The 21,396-nt window shown below is 37.6% G+C and overlaps 1 protein-coding gene across 4 annotated transcripts in view; it reads right to left on the reverse strand.

Moving 5' to 3' along the window:
• Positions 1 to 2,883: 2,883 nt before the first annotated feature.
• The window catches only part of CEP152 (centrosomal protein 152), a 96,692-nt gene continuing 78,179 nt past the window's right edge, over positions 2,884 to 21,396 (reverse strand). For 2 of the 4 annotated variants that reach the window (XM_067746287.1, XM_067746279.1), the window contains exons 22-27: positions 17,499 to 17,666; positions 13,653 to 13,752; positions 12,960 to 13,063; positions 7,029 to 7,185; positions 6,680 to 6,783; positions 2,884 to 4,239 (exon numbers count right to left, since the gene is read on the reverse strand). In XM_067746287.1, coding sequence (XP_067602388.1) covers positions 3,200 to 4,239; positions 6,680 to 6,783; positions 7,029 to 7,185; positions 12,960 to 13,063; positions 13,653 to 13,752; positions 17,499 to 17,666 — 1,673 coding nt within the window. In that variant the 3' untranslated portion in view covers positions 2,884 to 3,199. The remainder of the gene's footprint in view (positions 4,240 to 6,679; positions 6,784 to 7,028; positions 7,186 to 12,959; positions 13,064 to 13,652; positions 13,753 to 17,498; positions 17,667 to 21,396) is intronic. The other 2 variants (XM_067746306.1, XM_067746295.1) reach the window with 1 other exon arrangement.

The raw sequence follows: 21,396 nt of genomic DNA on the forward strand, positions 1-21,396 counted from the left end.
TGATCTGGTCTGGGAGGATCCCACATGCCGCGGAGCGGCTGGGCCCGTGGGCCGTGGCCACTGAGCCTGCGTGTCCGGAGCCTGTGCTCCATGGTGGGAGAGGCCGTAGCAGTGAGAGGTCCGCATACAGCAAAAAGAAAAAAAAAAAAAAAAAGGGTTAGAGACCTAAAAGTAAGACCAGGCACGATAAAACTCTTAGAGGAAAACATAGGAAGAACACTCTTTGACATAAATCACAGCAAGATCTTTTTTGATCCACCTTCTAGAGTAATGGAAATAAAAACAAAAATAAACAAATGGGACTTAATGAAACTTCAAAGCTTCTGCACAGCAAAGGAAACTATAAACAAGATGAAAAGACAACCCTCAGAATGGGAGAAAATATTTGTAAAGGAATCAACAGCCAAGGATTAATCTCCAAAATATATAAACAGCTCATGCAGCTCAATATTAAAAAAACAAACAGGGCTTCCCTGGTGGTGCAGTAGTTGAGAGTCCGCCTGCCGATGCAGGGGACGCAGGCTCGTGCCCTGGTCCAGGAAGATCCCACATGTTACAGAGCAGCTGGGCCCGTGAGCCATGGTCGCTGAGCCTGCGCGTCCGGAGCCTGTGCTCCGCAACAGGAGAGGTCACAACATTGAGAGGCCCGCATACTGCAAAAACAAACAAACAAACAAACAACCCAATCCAAAAATAGGCAGAAGATCTAAATAGACATTTCTCCAAAGAAGACATACAAATGGCCAAGAAGCACATGAAAAGCTGCTCAACATCACTAATTATTAGAGAAATGCAAATCAAAACTACAATGAGGTATCACCTCACACCAGTCAGAATAGGCATCATCAGAAAATCTACAAACAACAAATGCTGGAGAGGGTGTGGAGAAAAGGAAACCCTCTTGCACTGTTGGTGGGAATATAAATTGATACAGCCACTATGGAGAACAGTATGGAGGTTCCTTAAAAATAGAGTTACCATATGATCCAGCAATCCCACTACTGGGCATATACCCAGAGAAAACCATAATTGAAAAAGATACATGCACCCCAATGTTCATTGCAGCACTATTTACAATAGCCAGGACATGGAAGCAACCTAAATGCCCCTCGACAGACGAATGGATAAAGAAGATGTGGTACATATATACAATGGAATATTACTCGGCCATAAAAAGGAATGAAATTGGGTCATTTGTAGAGATGTGGATGCATCTAGAGACTGTCATACAGAGTGAAGTAAGTCAGAAAGAGAAAAACAAATACCGTACATTAACACATATATGTGGAATCTAGAAAAATGCTACTGATGAACCGGTTTGCACGGCAGAAATTGAGACACAGATGTAGAGAATAAATGTTTGGACACCTGCGGGGGGAAAACGGCGGGGGGTGGGGGTGGGATGAATTGGGCGCTTGGGATTGACATGTATACACTGATGTGTATAAAACAGATGACTAATAAGAACCTGCTGTATAGAAAAAATAAATAAAATTTAAAAATTAAAAAGAAAAAAGAATACCAGACGGTGATGAAGTACCAGAGAGCAGGGAGGTAACACGATCTGATTTTCATTTCAGAAAAAGCACTCAAAAGCTGGGTGGAGGTGGTGTGGAGGTTGTTGATGCAATTAGAAGTGGAAGGACCAGTGTGGCTGCTGTTAGAGTAACCCAAGTGAGAAGGTCTTGGTGAAAAAGTCATTATGGCTATTCTAGTAGTAGTAGTAGTAGTAGTAAGTACATCATCCTTCTAAAACAGTGGGTTTTGCCTCTATAAAGCCCAACACCTTCATTAATATTAAGTATTTTGTAAAACCCATTTTAAGACAAAACTTAACAATGATATAACCTACCTACACCTTCAGGAAAAAAGAAATTTGAAAGTAAACTTTGAGCAAGATCACATGTCTTTCAAAATGCCACTGCTCAGACACAGCTAGACTAGAAGACGTAATGTAGTCAGCACCAGAACCAAAACTGACAGCTCTAAATGCTGACTGATATAAATGCGCTAAGTTAGCAACTTAAATTCCTCTACGACCTTTGCCACTGTAATGTGAGTTTCCCAAAACATTGAACCAGTCAAATTCCAAAGCAAGACAAAATGCAATCTTTTGTCCATTTTCCCAGCAGTTATATTCTTGAAAAAGTCAGTGTCTATTAAAACCATACAAAAGTATTTGGTGTTCACAAGCATAATGAAGTTAAGTTCCAAGTTCTGGTCACTATAATCAGATTTTTCATCTATGTGAATGACTGGTGTGGCATCTTGAAAGACTCCTAGGTTGGGAACCAACTTACTGAGATGCTTCACTGCCCCATGCATTGCTGGATGTCTGACCTCTCTGGACCTAGTCCATTTTCATTGTGAAGTCCAAAAATATTCCCCAATAAAGTCATGAAATACTGTATTAGACAATACCATTTTTGTCGACAATCATTAGTATAAAGTAGGCAGAATCTAAAAAAAAAAAAAAAAAGTAATGTTTCAGATGAAGGAAAGACTATGAAACCATAAAAGAGACAAAGAAAGTCTCTGGGTGTCACAGGAGATTTGAAATAACGCAAATGCCAACTAAAAAAATTCAGACTAATATTTGAATTAATGAAGCCAGGACACAGCTATGTATTTTGTGGCAATCTTTGCAATACTTCTTTTCCACTAACTGAAAGCAAGGATCAAAATCTTGAGTACGGATTTCCAGGAAAACTATGTGTAGAGTAAATCTATAGCCTCATTCAACATGGCTAATTTCAAAAATTAAATCTGGCTGAGCATACGTACGAATCATCAAGGTTTATATGTTTTTCTAGATGAATCTCAAATTATGTCAATATAACATTTCTACATTATGAATTTAAAAATAATTCATAACAATTCTACAGACCATATGCAAGTTTATTTAAATAATTTAACACTGCACAGAGAGCTAATTTATAAGTATAAAAATAGGTGGTTTAGCAACCAAATACAAGCACCACACAGAAGCAGATTACACATACACGATTAGCCCTTTAGAAGACTAAGGCAACCTTAGTATCTCAAGTAATTTTATGAGAATACTTTACTCATATGATAGTCAGACGTCATTAAAACATCTCAAAATATGCAGAACCCACAAATATTTTTCAGTATGAAGTCTTCTCTTCCAGTTTTCTTATCAATATATTAATGATTCTTCTTAAATACTGTATAACAGTTAGTCTAGATTGACAAATGGGCTATCAAAGCCACTATCTTGTTGGTTAGACAGAGGAGCAATTAATTTTCTTGAAGACTGTGGACACACTGCAGATGGTACTGTACTGCTCAGCTTTTTGAAATCTGACTTTAATATATCAGCCTTATGATGAGGTGGGTGTCCAAGAGTCATGCTGATCTTCCCTGGCGGGGAATACGTGGTTTCTTCTGACAGGTCTGGAGCATGACCTCTTTGACATTTCATAGGTTGATGAATCATACTGTTTTTCTCTGAATCTAAAGGAAAACTTGCTGCTGAAAACTGTTTGAAATTAACAGATTCGTCCAGCATATCCAGAGTTTCTTGTGGCCTATCATGCAAAAATGACACTTCATAATTGTTGCAGGGTAGAGCGGCACTGTTGGAATGCCAGCTTACAGAGTCACTGAGGTCCCCTCCATCCTTTACCGGAGTTTCCTTAACACCCAAACTTTGACTTTTCTCAGATGCAGCATTTTCACTTGCCATCAGTGGATTACACTTGTATACTTTTAAACCAAGTCTTTCATTAGGACTTCGAAAAGTTATATGCGTGGACTCGGATTCAGAAAGACTAGGGGTATATCTAGGTGAGGGTTTATTTCCGAAGGATCCGAGAAAGGGGTGTGCAGTTGAGTGCTGGAGTGATTCAGAGACAGTATCACCGAGGAGGTCTATCTTCTTGTGCAAACCAAAGCCTCTTTCACCTTTGCAAGGAACAAACTCAGGAGAAACATTCCTTGGCAAAGTGTCTAGGTGTTTGTGACTGTTATCCCCGAACTGAAAGCGTGGATGTGACTCTTTGGAATGCTCATGCTTTCTGTCCCCGTGCTCTGCGTCCTCTAATCGCCTTTGTAAGTTACAGGCAGCCCTCCTCTTAGGAGCTTGGTCACACATACTTCTAGGGATAGTTTTTATACTGTTTGATTTGCTTTCACTGTGACACGATATATTCTGATTCACATCATTTCTTTTTGATTTTTTAACTCCAGTCAGCATCTCTGAAGTCAGAGGCAATACTATTGTATACAAGGGAACACAAAATTAGGGGAAAACAAAATTAGGAGAAAATTAACACTGAAAGAGGAGAAAAAATATATGTTTTTATGTATTTCCAAGGGATGCATATATATTTTAATCATTCTCAAAGAAAATACATCAATGCTGGACATTTAAAAATATTCTTTTACGTATATCTATTAGATAAAGCTGAGTAATTCTGTTAATGAAATCTGTTATTATTGCTATCCACCTGCTGTATTATTTTCTGTAATAGTTGGTACAGCATTTCAAGAGCCAACTGCAACATTTCCAGTCTTGCTGCTCTGATGTCAAATATGGAGTTTCTGATGCAGAAAGTTTGGTGGAAGAACCCACCCAACCCAAGACAGACAGACACAGACACACAGACACACACACACACACACACATCCCTCTCACACACTTTCTCTCTTTTTCTCAAAGCTAAAATAGTTTCTGATTTAATTAGCTAAGACACTAAATCTGATCAGAAGCAGAACAGCCACACAGCATAGAATCAGAGGCATCATATCTCAAAGTAGGGTACCCTGGTCCTTAAAGTCTCTGAAAAGGGTTTGTTTCTGCTGGGGACATTATTCATTATTTGCAGTTGCCCCAAATCTAGAAAACTCTTTTCTTGTTATATGCCACTGCCCTTCTACAGCCAAGGTTCACATCGCCATTCCAAAATTTACACAAATAATCTCTGTGCTTTTATTTGAAGAACGTTTACCAACATCAATCTTGGGAATCCCTGAACAGTCTTTGCTTCAAGCTTTCCAGAAGTGCAAAAACCCCATTTCCTCACAGATATGTTCAAATCCTCCCAGTGTGACTGGGAATTTACTAATTTTTTTCATGTTTTTCCATCAGCTTTTGATTCATATATTCTTAAGTTATTTTATTTTGAACAGAAAGAATTCATTTATAGCTTCTTGGGAGGTTGCTCCTCTATCATTATGAACTATCACTTTGGTCAGTTTAATGCTAACTCTAATTTACCTAATATTGTATTTAACTCTATAATTTATCTAATATCAACATTGCATTGCTTGGTATATCACTTTCCAGCCCTTTATTTTGAATTTTTGACAATGTTCTTATCTGGAATAACATATGTCTAGAGTATTTAAAACTGTTTGAAAATTGTGGTCTTTTAATAAGTGAGTTTAACCAATTCACATTTAGTGTGACTGCTGATGTTTCAACCTACTATTATTTTCTATTTACCCATGCTTTCTACATGTATTTTTCCTCTTTCTAGATTATTAGATTGAAACGTTTTCTTCCAAGTTTTACCCCTACTACTTTGAAAATTATATATTCTATTTCTCTATTAGTTAGCCTTAAATTTTTATACACATACTTAAACTTGTATTTTTCTAGCAATCTCTAGAGTTATCAGTATCTACATCTTCTCCTTGAAAATAGTATAAATCTTAGCATATTGTTAGTTTCCTCTATAATATCCTCCTACATCTTTCTGAGAATACTGTATTTTTCTAACATTCTCAGGTCCTGTTGTTTGTTCTATTAATTCTATCTTTTTAGGTATAAGTTCTGTTGTGGATTTTTTTTTTTTTTTTGCTTTGTCTTATTTTGAGTTTGGTATCTTTCTTCATGGTGCTGGCTTTCTATAAATATGTGGTAATTCTTGGTTGAATGCTTATCTTTCAGATGTCCTGAGTACAGTATCTGCTGCTTGTTTAAAGGGTTGGAAGTGGAGTGGGAAGGAATGAGCAGCAGGGTAGAAAGACCTGATACCTGGTACTCTGGGATTTGGGCTCTCAGTTCCTCCTCGGTGTGGCTAGCCACCTAGAGCACTGCCCAGTTCCCAGACTCTCTGTTCCTGTTGCTCTTACCTAGCGCAATCTGAGGTTCAGGAAGAAAGATAAGTAGAAATAAAGAGGGCAATCCCACCTGGTTTCAGCTGCTCTGGAACACCAGCTAATTACGCCATTGGTATCCCCTAGGCTTACTACTTCTCCTGGAACATACCACCTTCACACGTAGAACAGTTTCAATATTGCTCCCACTTGTAACTATCATCTTCTGGGAGTTTTGAACTGAGGTTTCCATCTTCAGTTTACAGTGTTTGCCTTCTTTCAGGGATTTCTCACAGCCTCTGATTTATCAGTTGTAACTTTTAAAAGCTCAGTTATAATTTCTTCCTTTTCTCCTTCTATACTGTCGTTTAAAATCTTTTCTATCATTTCTAGGGATGGAAGCAGCAGGAGGAAGCTGGTGGGTAAGCTCAGTCTGACTACTTGAACTGGAAACTCTACACGGTTTTTTGGTAAGTTTCCAGTTTAAGTAAAACATGCACACAATAGGATAACTCAGCTCTCACTCCTTACATTCTCTACTCTCATACTAAAGATATTAAATATCTAAAAAAGAAGGAGAGAAAAATCCTTCAAGTAACTCATTTTGACATACCTGACTGTGTCGTTTTGCTCTGGGATCTATTAGAAATAGGTGTTTCCAGCAATTTTGCCATCGTAACAAGTTTGCTAGCAGCATTCATAATCTTTTTCTCAGCCCTGTGGGGAATTCCAGAATATGAAATTAATACAGTTTAAAGGAAAAAAGAAGTTTCCTTAGCCCCAGGATTTCTGTTTTCCTATATGCTCTGCCACCACTTAGGGCTGCACAGACATTAAGCCTCTCTTAATCCCTAATGGCTCATCATGTAGACACAGTTAATTCTGTGGCTAAGGAAAATGCTTAGAAAATGACAACATGCTGTCCTGGTACTCTCAGGACACGCTGTTCAGACAGAACTTACCCTTCCTCTTTTCCATCATCCTGCAAAATCTGCTGGAGGCAAATCAAATAATATTTGCGCATCTTTCGGGAGGTTTCTTGACGTTCTCGCAATACCTCTGCTTTTACCATTTCCGCAGCTCTTTCCTTACTCTCCTGAATGTAACGAAGCATATCACCTGGGGGCGGGGGGAATCCCCACAAAATGCACGTTTATTAGCAGTTTTTCCAAAACAGGAGAGGCAGACTTCAGACCAATTTTCTGGGAGATGAAGTGACTGGATGTATAGTTTAAACATTATAGTTTTCTACAATCATTAAAATGGAATATTTCCGGTCACCATTTTGGTAGACTCAAAGCAGGAGTAATCCAAAAGTCCTTTTACAATGATGACAGACATATATGGTAACATGGCATATCCCCCAGGGAAACTGTCATATTTTGAAACACTGAAGCAAGCAGTTATCATTAATATGAGGCACAGATATTTATACATTTCAATTACATATTACGTCTAGTTAAGACAGAGAAAAAAGAAATATACAGAAAGGGTAAGGCAGAAAGGAAGAGAGAAGCAGACAAAGAAAGAGAGAAATGAGGTAATATGAGCTGGATTCATATTCTTCTGTTTATTTGTGCTCTGAAAATCCATGTTTCATTATTTATTCAATTTTCTGGCAGCACTTTTGAGTATCCAACTAAATATAATACTACAATCCATGAGAGATACGTACAAAATGCTATTGCAGGGAGAAGGATGAGACTTATGATGCCTCCTGAAATTTACATTTAAAAATAGTTCACAGCTTTCAAGTCTTCCTTTTATGTTTAACTCAGTGTGCTTTGATTGGAACTACCACTATTTAAGGTTAACATTTTGTTCTAAATCCAGGACTACATCCTCCTTCTAGAATATTATCATCCCTATTATATTAAGGATTCCAACTCATAATGGAATATCCCTCAATATCAGTAAGCTCTTCCTGAAAATTACACATTCTATGCAAAAATGCTAAGTGGAAGACTATTTTTCATTACTTCAAGTGGGAAAAATTTTGATGGAGTACATGTCAGAACAAAACTTCCAACCAACTTCTAAAATGTAAAACAATACACATAAATACACAACAAGTTATCATGTTAGGATGAAAAAGAAAAGCTTAAAATTTCACTTTCCAATCACTATAATTGTTAACAAAAAGTAAATTTCTTTCTAGTAATATGTACTCTGTTAGTACTGGCAACAGCTAAGAAGCACATTCTCTATACTGATACTGAGTGGGCTTTTCAAAACATCTCCACCATGATTCTGATGATCCACCAATTATATTTGGAACTTGAGACCTTTCCCACTCATTCTGTTTAAAATGAATGCAATTTTAGTAGGTAAATATACATTTCTTGTACATAAACACTGGTATTGTTCTGGGACATACATACCAACTATGCAATATTGCAATTAAAAACCAGGAGGTATTCTACTGGGAAAACATAAACCACAGAAATGTTCTGCAGGATATGCGGCACCACCTAGTACTACAGGACTTGATAAATAAATTTACATCTATGATATAATCCATTATGAAAATAATAGAGACAACAGAACAATTCCTAATTACATCCATTTTTCATGGTCCTTAAAAGTTTATGGAAGAAAGTAGTAATTGCTCATTTAAACTCATATGACATTTTCTTTGGTAGTAGTTATTTAAGTTGTAAGATTATGAAATTTTTAGTTTAATATTAGTGTCCAAGAAGAAAAATCTTGGAAGCAGTTCAAGACGGCGGTACAGGAAATCCTGAACTCACATCCTCCCACGGACACACCAAATCTACAGCTACATATGGAACAACTGTCTCTGAAAAAGACCTGAGAACTAGCCCAAGAGCCACCCCACACAAAGGACAAAGGGGACACATCAAGGTGAGTAGGAGATGCAGAGACACAATCTTGCCAAAACCTTCACCCTTGGCATGACATCCCACAATCAGGAGGAATATCACAAAAACAAAGCTTCTCCCTGAGGAGCAAGGGGTTTGAGCCCCACATCAGGTGCCCCAACCCTTAGGACCTGCTCCAGAGAGATGAGTCCCCAAAACACCTGGCTTTGAAAACTAATGGGGCTTACGTCCAGAAGACACAAAGTGCTGTAGGAACCTGAGATTCCACTCCTACAGGACTCACGCACAGACTCACTCAACTCAGGAACCCAGTGCAAAAACAGCAGCATTAAAAATGCCTAGACCTTATGTTAAGGGAGATGTACTTGCTGATCTTAAAGCATCTGCCAGAAGGGCAGGATCTGTTAGAACTCTCCCAGGGAACAGCGGTGCTGGAGGGAACGATTTTTGACTCTTCTACCTTACTAGTATTGGCCCTGGCAGGCGCCATTTTTACACTCTCCCTCTACCTTGCTAGAGCCACTTGCCCCACCCTTGGACTCCATGGTGGCCCCACCATGCCAAACCCAGCCTGGTGTTCCACTGAAGCCCCACCACACCAAACCCAGCAGGTGTGCACAGTTCACACAGGGGACACCCCTTGAACACCTGGCTCTGGTGGCTAGAGGGCTTGCATTTCTGGACCCCACAGGACTGAAACAACTGGAGAGATAATTCTTGGCAAGCTACAACCCCCAGGACACTGCACAGACAGCAGCCTGAAACACACCCCAGTCTTCCTGTGACCACTCCTTCAAGACTGGGAGAGGTAGCTGTTACATAGAAATAAACACAGAGAGTCAAGCATAATGAAGAAACAGAGAAATATGTTCCAAATGAAAGAACCAGACAAAACCCCAGAAAAAACCCTTAATGAAAGGGATGTAATTTACCTGATAAAGAGTTCAAAGTAATGGTCATAAAGACGCTCACCAATAAGAATGAACACAGAGGGAACTTCAACAGAAAAATAGGAAATACAAGAAAAGTTAAAGAGACTCACTTCAGATGTAAGGACATATACAGGCTAAAAGGGAAGGGATGGAAAAATGTTTCATGCAAATGGAAACCAAAAGAAAGCTGGAGTAGCTTAGCAAATTCCTAAAATTTGTGTGGAACCACAAAAGATCCCAAATAGCCAAAACAATCTTGAAAAAGAACAACAAAGGTTGGAGGCATCATGCTTCCTGGTTTCAAACTACAACACAAAGCTATAGTAATTAAAACAGTTTGGTATTGACATCACAGACAAACAGATCAATGAAACAATATACGGAGCCCAGAAATAAAGCCCCTCACACATGGTCAATTAATTTACAACAAAGGAGGCAAGAATATACAATGGGGAAAGGACAATCTCTTCAAAAAATTGTGATGGGAAAACTGGGTAGCCACATGCAAAAGAATCAGACTGGACTACTTTCTTTATACCATAAACAAAATCAACTCAAAATGGATTAAGGACTTGATTGTAAGACCAGAAACTATAAAACTCCTAGAAGAAAACACTGGCAGTAAGCTCACTGACATTGGTCTTAGTGATATTTTTTTGGATCTAACTCCAAAAGCAGTGGCAATATATACAAAAATAAACAAGTGGGACTACACCAAACTGAAATGCTCTGCAGAGCAAAGGAAACCATCAACAAAATAAAAAAGGCAACCTATTGAATGGGAGAAGATATTTGCAAATTATATATCCAATAAGGATTAATTTCCAAAATATACAAAGAACTCATACAACTCAATAACAACAAAAAACAATCAATCTGATTAAAAATGGGCAGAAGAGCTGAATAGACAGGTTTCCAAAGAAAACATAGATATGGACAACAAATATATGAAAAGATGCTCAACATCACTAATCATCAGGGAAATGCAAATCAAAATCACAATAAGATATCACCTCATACCTGTTAGAATGGCTACCATCAAAAAGACTAAGAAGTGTTAGTGAGCATGTGGAGAAAAGGGAAACCCTATGCATTGTTGATGGGAATGCAAACTGGTACAGCCACTATGGGAAACAATATGGAGATTCCTCAAAAAAAGAAAAATAGTACTACTATATGATCCAGCAATTTCACTTCTGGGTATTTACCAAAAGAAAATGAAAACACTAATTCGAAAAGATACACGTGTGCCTATGTTCATTGCAGCATCATTTACAATAGCCAAGATAGCCAAACAACTTAAGCGTCCATCAATGGATGAATGGATAAAGAAGATGTGGTACATACATACAATGATACTACTTGGCCATAAAAAAGAATGAAATTGCTTGCCATTTGTGACAACCTGGGTGGATCTTGAGGGCATTATACTAAGTGAACTGTCAGACAGAGAAAGACAAATATTGTATGATTTCACTTATATGTGGAATCTAAAAAAACAAAGCAAATAGAGAACAGACTGGTGATTGCCAGAGGGGAGAGGGTTGGAGGGTGGGAAAAATGGGAGAAGAGGGTCAATAGGTACAAATTTCCAATCATAAATAAGTCATGGGGATGTAATGTACAGCACGGTGACTATAGTGAATAATATTGTACAGTAGTCCCCCCTTTTCCGCAGGGGATACATTCCAAGACCCCTAATGGATGCCTGAAACCAAGTACTGAACCCTAAATATACTACATTTTTTCCTATACATACATACATGTCATAACATTTATTTTATAAATTAAGCACAGTAAGAGATTAACAATAATTAATAATAAAATAGAGCAATTTTAACAATATATTTTATTTTATTTTATTTTATTTATTTATTTTTTGTGGTATGCGGGCCTCTCACTGTTGTGGCCTCTCCTGTTGCGGAGCACAGGCTCCGGACGCGCAGGCTCAGCGGCCATGACTCACGGGCCCAGCCGCTCTGCGGCATGTGGGATCTTCCCGGACCGGGGCACAAACCCGTGTCCCCTGCATCGGCAGGCGAACTCTCAACGACTGCGCCACCAGGGAAGCCCTTGACAATATATTTTAACTAAGTTATTTGAATGTGATCTCTCTCAAAATATCTTATTGTACATATTTAATGTCTTTTCCATTTTAACTAAGCACTAATCATTCACTGTGCCCGTAACTTTTGCAGTTTGACGTGTGACAGCAAAACTAGCATACACTTTTATTTTCTTTCTTCACAATTTCTCGGATAGAAGATTTGTTCTTACTGTAGATCAGCAACCTCACCATATGATTCTTTTTTTCTTTCCTTATTAAGTCAAGAACTTTCACCTTTTCACTTAAAGGAAGCACTTTACGGCTTCTTTCTGGCATAGATGAACTGTCAGCATCACTACTCTCGTACTTTGAGGGCTTTATTAAGTAAAAGAAGGGTGACGAACACAAGCACTGTGATACAGTGGATCTGGTAATCAAGGTGGCTACTAACTGACTAACAGGCAGGATATGCTGGGCAAAGAGATGATTCATATCTGGAGGCAGATGTAGCAGGATGGCATGAGATTTCATCATGCTACTCAGAATGGCCCACAGTTTAACACTTATTAACTATTTATTTCTGGAATTTTCCACTTAATGTTTTCTGACTGCAGTTGACCACAGATAACCGAAACCACAAAAGCAAATCCTCAGATAAGGGGGAACTACTACTGTGTTGTATATTTTATAACTTTGTATGGTGATGGGGAAACTAGACATTGTGGTGATCACATACAAATATCAAACCATTATGTTATACACCTGAAACTAATATAGTGGTATATGTCAATTATACTTTAAAAATATATATATTAGTGTCCAAAAAAAAAAACCCCAGGATAATTAACAATATAAAAATAGCTCTATCCTTGTGCCACTTCCAAAATTTGGGGGGCAAACTCCAAATTTACTTGGGCAAAATCATCTACATAACTTAGAAAAGCTATCAGTGATCTCTTCTAAAAGCAGGTAAGAACAAGGTAGTTCAGAAAATTCCCCAAAATTACTACTGCTAGTTACAAAAAAGACCCAAACCACCTTAAAATCTTGGGAATCTCTTTAGGGACTTACGCTTAATTTTTTTTACAGCTTTAATGTACTGCCCACGAAGTTCTTCCAAGGCCACCGCATTGCATGGCAGGCAAGAATGTTCAATGGTCCCTTCTGACAGTGACCTAAAAACAAACCAAAGATTGCAAAAACAGAGATTTTAAGTGAAAAATGTAACTTGAAAAAAAATATATATATATATATTCCAATAAAATAAGCTAAGATGTGCTAAAAAGTTCACATACGAGGATCTTTATTATAATTATTTAGGAGAAAAATGCCAACAACTTGTGTTACAGTTACTTAAATAAATCATGATAAATCCCCATGATGAAAATCTATGCAGCTATTGAAAAGCACATTATAGGAGTATATCCAATGACACGGAGGAAGTGTTTATCTTATAATATTAACAAAAGGTTACAAAATAGCTTATACGATAATCTCAATTTTTAAAACATGTGCACATGGTGTGTGTGTATAAAAGGGCTTAAATAAAGGGTAAAGTGCTCGCTTCGGCAGCACATATACTAAATAAAGGATACCTTCTGGGGACAGGGTTTTAGAAGATTTTCTTCTTTTTTATACTTTTTGCTATGTAACAATAAAAGTAACTGATATTCTTGGTATGATATTATTGATACGACTGATATTTTAAAAAAAAAGCAAAGATACTCAGAAATAAATGATTTCTTTGTAATAGTAAAAGCCTACCTTGGTGGTAGTGTTTTACAAAGTGTTCTCAGTTCTTCCAATTTATTCTTCATGTCACTGTTTTCTTCTAATAATTCTTCAACAACTTTACTGTTCTCTTCTAAAAAAGAAAGTTTATAGTATATTGGTCAATTAATCTCTTTTTCTCTCAGTCTTTCCCTTAAATTACCAGCACAAATTTCTATAAAGGAGACTGAAAAATTTCCATTTGCTCCCTGTGTCATTCATTCCCTGATAAACCCTAATCTGACCACTCCCTGTTCTATTTTCTCAGCACTTTAAATCTATATTCCATTTTCATCTTGTTCTGGGTTACACACTGTCCTGGAATAAATTTCCAATTGTTTTATATGCATGTGTTTTGTTTTCCGGTTAGACTAAAGGCTTTATTTAGAAACATAGTAGGTTTCCTAATTCCATGTCCCTCATGGACCCTGGTATACAGTCTATGCTCATACAAATGATCATTGAACAAGTACCTCAATACAAAATTAAAAAAATATTAAGCTTAAGTAGGTGCCATTTTCAGAAATAATGTAAGATGTTCAATTCTTTGAACTTTTAAAAAGAAGATGAGGAGGCTGATGGAGTCCATGTGGTACAGAGAACAAAGCATGAATTTCAGAGTCCAAGAGACACGGGTTTAAATCCTAGCTTTTCTTCTAACCAGCTGGATGAGCTTAGGCAAATTACTTAATCTTTCTGAACCTGAGTTTTTTTCATATGTAAAGTGGGGATAGTATCACCTACCTTGAAGATTATAATGGAAATAATATAGTAAGTGAACAGCACCTTATACAAGGCCTGGCAATATCATCATTTAATACCTATGAACATGGCACCCCATATTTCCTGCTACGTCACCCTTTCAACACACCCTATGAGTTGGAGAATGAATCAATCTGTTCCCCCAGTGATGGATATAGCTTGTATATTTCTAAACCACTCACTCTTACTCCATCACTTTTCAATAAATGCTCCCATGACAGTGGAAAATGGAATTTAAGAAACAAAAAACAACCACAATAACAAAAATATTATCAACTAATAGATTTCCATTAAGACAAACACTGAAATCAAACTATCAAATGACTTAAATTCTGACCCTGACTCCTTTTATCAGCCTGCTGTTTTGAGCTAACTATCAACTTTGTTGGATTATTTCTAAGTCCACGAATTATAGAAGTTATCAGCCTCAAAAAGCACTATGTAGAATAACTACTGTATGATCACAATGCATGGTGCTAAATATTATTATTTATAAAGAATAATCACATCCAACTGCCCTTGTCATTTTATTATATAAAACAGATTTTCATCAAATTTACAATAGCCACACTGTATCTACATCCACAGTTGGACAAATTTACTCTCTGGCCTCTATTAAAGACCTAAGCAATCACCACGGGAACTGTGTTGTTTTTTATCTCAAAATTCCTAAAACCCTTTCTTTCCTTAAAGTAATTATCATCTATGTCTAGCAGACTTAGCAAGCAGTAGGTGGGAGTAGGTGGCTGCTCTTGGGCAACAAGATTTACCGAGTGTGCTATGATGCCAGGTACTGTGCTAAGTGCTAGGACAGGATTTCATCCTTGTCACCATCACACTCCAAAGGAGAATAGAGACAATAAATAATGGCAAGCTCATGAATGTTACAAAACTCATAGGAGCTGTGGGGAATGTCTAACGGAGGAACCTGACCAAGTCTGGGGTAGTTAGGAAAGCCTCTCTGAGGAAGGCATGAGCCAGGGCTTTGATAAGTAGGGTTAGCCAGGCAATGTGACCCGATGGGAAGACAGATGGTGGGGTAAAGGAAGAGATGCAAAGAGGCTCGGAGAAAAGAGACAGTGAAACCCCTGTCACAGCTCTATTAGAGCAGGGGCAGTGGTAGGGAACAAGGCCGAGGGGTGGCAGATGTGGGATCATGAAGGGCTTCTTAAACTCTATGTTAAAGTGTTTGTATTTCATACCGAGAGCCAGACAAGTCACTGAAGGCTTGAAACAAGACAGTGTGATGATCCAATTTACTTTTTAAAAGGTCACTCTATTCCTTCAGAAATTCTCCAACTGGTAGAATCTTTATGTATTACTTATGCACCTAGAATGTCTTTGGGGATTTTAAACTGTTGTCTTCAGTTTTGTTTTTTGAATAGAAAATATCCTAATAATTGTAATAATAATATCTCAAAAAGGTTGATTCAGGAAGTATGTCATTAACAGAGCCTGTATCTAAACTGCGTGTCAAATAGTAAACCAGAAACTGAAATAAAGCAATACTAATTGTGCACTCAGAATAAATCAGACACCAGAAGACAAAAAAAAAACACGTCACTCTATCTGCCTGATGGAGAATGGATTGGAGGGGCGAGACTGGAAGCAGAAAGAGATGACTGGTGTTCAGGCAAGCGACAGAGGTGAATGCAGAAAAAAAGAGTGAACCTATCTGTCTGGTCTTTCCTGGATGACACATTATTTGAGACCCTTGCATTCAGTCCTTCATTCATTCAAACATTTATTACTGTCTGGTATTTAATGGGCACCACGACTATAAGGAAGAAGAAAGATAATTCCTTATTCTCAAGAAATTTATAGGTTAAAAAAGATAGTGGGCAAGTAACCAAAAAGTGAAATGCAGAATGTTAATTGAGGAAGAGCCAAGTGCTCTGGGGCCTCATAGGACCGGCCCGTCTAACCCAGACTGGGGAAAATCAAGGCTCTGCAAATAAGGTATCTTCTCAGTTGAATCCTAAAGGATGAGGAAGAGTTAGACCAAAACGAGAATGATAGGGGAAAGTGTAGGACAGAATGATAATATTGTATTCAAGCTCCAGCAGTAGAAGAAAATCCCTGACCAGCTCAAGCATCTGAAATATTTCAAATGTAAAGAATATAAAGCACAGGATACAAGTCAACAGTGAAAGGTAAGAGGGAGCAGCCTCATGAGCCCAATAGCCTCCCTTCTTCAAAAGGGCAATAGGGGGCTTTCCTGGTGGCGCAGTGGTTGAGAGTCCGCCTGCCGACGCAGGGGACGCAGGTTTGTGCCCCGGTCTGGGAAGATCCCACATGCCGCAGAGCAGCTGGGCCCGTGAGCCATGGCCGCTGAGCCTGCGCGTCCGGAGCCTGTGCTCCGCAACGGGAAAGGCCACAGCAGTGAGAAGCCCGCATACCGCAAAAAAAACAAAAACAAAAACAAAAAAAAGGGCAATAGGAAATGGCAGAAGATATCCCTCTTAGATAATTTCCTGACACTGTTGTGAAGAATGGACGGAAAGGAGGCCAGATCAGACCCATATGCCTTGGGTCATGTCTTCTCCCGCTGCCTAGAATGCTGTTCTCTTTGGCAAACACCATCTTTCAAGGCTTAGTCAAGTCTTCCTTGACTTCAATAGGAGGAAGAGTTAATTAACATCTTTTCTTCCAGGTTTACACGAACATACGGCCAGATACTCAGAGCTGAAATTATTTATTAATCTATTTTCAGTTCTCCTCACTTAATGGTAAGCTTCTTGAAGGCAGAGAACAGAGTCCTGTGCATCTGCATCAAAAGTGGAATTTTGTCTGATGTCTTCAATGGTGTATCCCCAGTGCCTACAATGCTGCTTGACACATATTGAGCACTCAGAAGCTATTCAATCAAAAAAAGAAGGAATGTGACCTTTTAATCAGAGCTCCAATTTTCCTCCAAAGTTCAATAATAATAATTTGGTTAGTAAAAATAAGGTCCAAATTAGTTTATAATTATCCCCAAAGAGAATCAGCGCCTACATTAACTACAACGTCACATTTGAACATTTCAAAAGGATCAAAGAGATTTATACTGGTAGCAGTGCTACTTTAAATGCTAACCTCCGATTTTTTCCACTACAGCTTTGTGCTTCCTTTCTAAATGCTGAAGATGCCTATAGCATTTCTCCAGTTTTCTTTTCAGATCTTGACATTCCTGCTTTGCCTTTCCAAGTTCTTGGAAGCAGTGTCCACCGCATGAATCTTTAATTTCAAGGATCTTTTTCTTATCTGCAAAAATTAAATGATAGCAAACTTTTGTATCAATTTAGACTAAAAAAAGGAAGGAAGGAAGGCGGCAGGAAGGAAGGAAGGAAGGAAGGAAGGAAGGAAGGAAAGGAAACCAGATGACATGACTAAAGGCTACAGTGTAACTGAAAAGAGCATGATGCTTAAGAGAGAGACCTGAATTTAAATCCTGTTTCCACTATTTACCAGCTGTTGTATTACTTAACCTCTCTTGAGACTTAGTTCTCTAATATGTAAAATTGAATAATACCATCTGTTTTAAAAATTGCCATGAAACCCAATGCTCAGATCGTAGTATTGAATACAATTCCCCACTAAAAGGAACCAGGGATCTTCAAGAAACGGCTGACTCCAGTGCTTAGGGTATATACAAGATGAGACTAGAATATTTTGCTATGCCAGAAATTAAGAAATTACTCAAAAACACAGGCATGTCACAAGGACACAGGAGCCAGTTTGAAGGGGCTCTATTAGCTGAATCTGGGACAATTTGAACACTAATTAAGTATAGTAATGAACTATAAAATATTGAAAAAATAGGAATTTGAGTCACACCAATAATCCTACGATAATGGGATAAATGGATGGATAGGTAGGTAAGTTGGTAGATAGGTAGACAGACAGATAAATAGAAAAATAAACAAACAGGCAGTAGCTACACAGGCAAACTAGAGAGGAGGATTCTCAATGATAACAACATACCAAGTGCCAAATGGTAAAAGTAGAAGGAGGTCTGGAGGTGAAAAAATTAAAATTTTTGCAACTGCCAGAGTAAAGACTGGATCAGGTAAGATTCAGCAATGACTGCTAAACATAACGGAAAGTTTTAATGAGGAGAAGGACATTTTTATGGTCTTGAAAGTGTCTCCCCACAGATTGCTTATTAGTTGTGATGGAGTAAAAACACAGTAATTAATACAGTGAAGAAACTGGACAACACCTTGACCAGGTGCTCAAATGAACCTCACCAATAAAAGACAAACAGACATTGAGTACCTCTAGATATGATAGCATGTCACCTATGCAGTGTTCCAGCTAAGAAAACAACTCGAATCAAAATCATGAAGAAATATCAGATAAACTCAAAACAAGGAAACGGTTCTATTAAAAGCCAGGGGTTGATGGGTATTGGGGAGAGCGAAGAATGTCTCTCGAAAACATCAATGTCATAAAAAGCAAAGAGAAGAATATCCTAGATTAAAAGAGGTTAAAGAGACATGACATCTAAACATTAACACTTGTATATGTATAGCTGATTCACTTTTATAAAGCAGAGACTAACACACCATTGTAAAGCAATTATACTCCAATAAAGATGTTAATAAATAAACATAACACCTGACCCCAGACAGATTGCTGTACTGTGGGAAAAAAATGCTGTAAAGACGTGATTGGGTCAATTGACAAAATTAGAATACAAACAGTAGACTGATATAATTGTATAACACATTTTCATCTAATGTTAAATTTACTGTACTAAGGTATACAAGAAAAATCCTTATTTTGGGAAAATATACACTGAAGGATTGGGGGGTAAAAAGGAATAATGTATATAACTTATCCTCAAGTGGTTCAGGAAAAAATGAAATGTTCAGAGACACATACACACAGAGGAGCACAAATGGAATAAAATGTTACCAATAGGTGTATCTAGGTAAAGGGAATATGAGTGTTCTTTGCAACTATTTTTATTTTTGCAACTTTTTTGTAAGCTTGAAATTATCTCCAAATGAAAAAAAGATTCAAAACTGTCAGGAGGTATAAATGTATAAAATTTGTTTGGCACAGTACCTGGCATGGAGCAACTATACAATAAGGAATAGCTATTGCTATTAGTAACACATAGAGTTTATAACATTTAAGTAATATTCAAAAATGATACAGAAATAGATTATTACTATTAATATAATTGATTATAATAAAGTAGGAATACAAATTGGCACAGGCTCAGAGGCCAATATCCAAAATGCTGATGTAAAAACATTAGCCCAGAAAAATTATTCTTAGCTCTCTTCTGGTTTTTTTTTTTTTTTTTTTTTTTTTACGGTACGTGGGCCTCTCACTGTTGTGGCCCCTCTCACATTGCGGAGCACAGGCTCTGGACGTGCAGGCTCAGCGGCCATGGCTCACGGGCCCAGTCGCTATGCGGCATGTGGGATCTTCCCGGACTGGGGCACGAACCCGTGTCCCCTGCATCGGCAGGCAGACTCTCAACCACTGCGCCACCAGGGAAGCCCTCTTAGCTCTCTTCTGACTTTTTAGTTTCATTTAAATGGTGCCATTTAAGTTTACGAGCATCAAAGGATTAATGAAGCATCACCATACGTGGCATTTATATATTTCATTTAAGATATGGTTTTGTAAACCTAGAAACCAGGCAAATGCCCATTGATAAGAGAATAAATTATAGTATATTCACGCAATGGAATACTATACAGCAATGAAAATGAATGAACCAGAGCTATATGCATTAAAAAGACAAATCTTACAAGCTTGATATTAAGTGGAAAAAAAACAAATTACAAAGACTAAAACAAGTATTAAACCATTTTTATAATGTTAAAAGGCAAACAAAATACAGCAAAAGCTTTCTGAGGATACCTATATTTGGTCAAAACAAAGAAAAGCAAGAAGATGATTTTTTTAAATCAGAATATTTATTACCTCAGATTGTGGGGAAGTTACAGGGATGGAATTGTGGTGAAACTCACAGGGGTCTTCAACAGTACTGGTGATGTTCTACTTCCTAAGTCAAATAGTGGGTTCCTGGTTGTTAGGTTCATAACTTACATGTGTATTACATATATTCTTTGCATGTATCAAGTATTTCATAATTAATATTTAAATTAGTTTTAAAAATGATAAGATATTAGGAGAATATAACCACACAACGAACAGTGGTACTCTCTGGTGGTAGGATTATGAAGGACTTTACATGTTTGGGATTATTTAACCCTTTCCAACTTATGAATTTGTTAATGTGTTTGTTTTTAGGGAAAAAAGATTAAAGAAAGAAAAGTAAATCCTTTTATAGTTTGATTTGTCCTAAGTCAAACCTAATTTCTTTCATATTGATTGGACCTCCCACATAATATTTAAAACTAACTTCTATGCACTTCACAAACTAGAAAGTAATTCTCAGGTTATTCCAAACATAACGACAGACATAAAATGACATTGAAACGTAGGAAGCAAGATACAAATTACGATAGTATTACCCTACTAATTGGTAAATTAGCATTTAACTAGTTGGCAAAAAGATATTCTCAACTATCTAGAACCTAGAGATAAGGAAAAAGGGTTTCTGGATGGGCAATGAGAAAAATAACTGTCAACTGACTTCTTAGGAAAGGCAGAGATTCTCTAAGACTCTGTTAATACGTCTACTGAATTAGAAACATGTGGAAGCTAAGGTTATTGACTTTGTACATATGATTTGTTCTGGCAATTCTTAGTTCTTTTCCAGGTTACAATGGAGACAGCAGACAAGAAACAAAAACAACTTATGGTTTGTACATGGAGGGAAGGAGCAGGCTGCAAGGGGTCAATGTCCTAAAAGGACTGCAGCTTATAAAGAATATGGCAGTTCCTAGCTCAAAATCCCAGTAAAGAGACAGTATAAGCCCATATTCCTCAGCGAGCTCTGAACACCTCAAGGGGCTGTAGCACAGTGCAATTCTTTTTGAACTGACAACTCTAAGTCACAAAGTAA

The sequence above is a fragment of the Pseudorca crassidens genome, chromosome 1, assembly GCF_039906515.1.
Source record: "Pseudorca crassidens isolate mPseCra1 chromosome 1, mPseCra1.hap1, whole genome shotgun sequence".
In the NCBI taxonomy this organism is placed as follows: Eukaryota; Metazoa; Chordata; class Mammalia; order Artiodactyla; family Delphinidae; genus Pseudorca; species Pseudorca crassidens.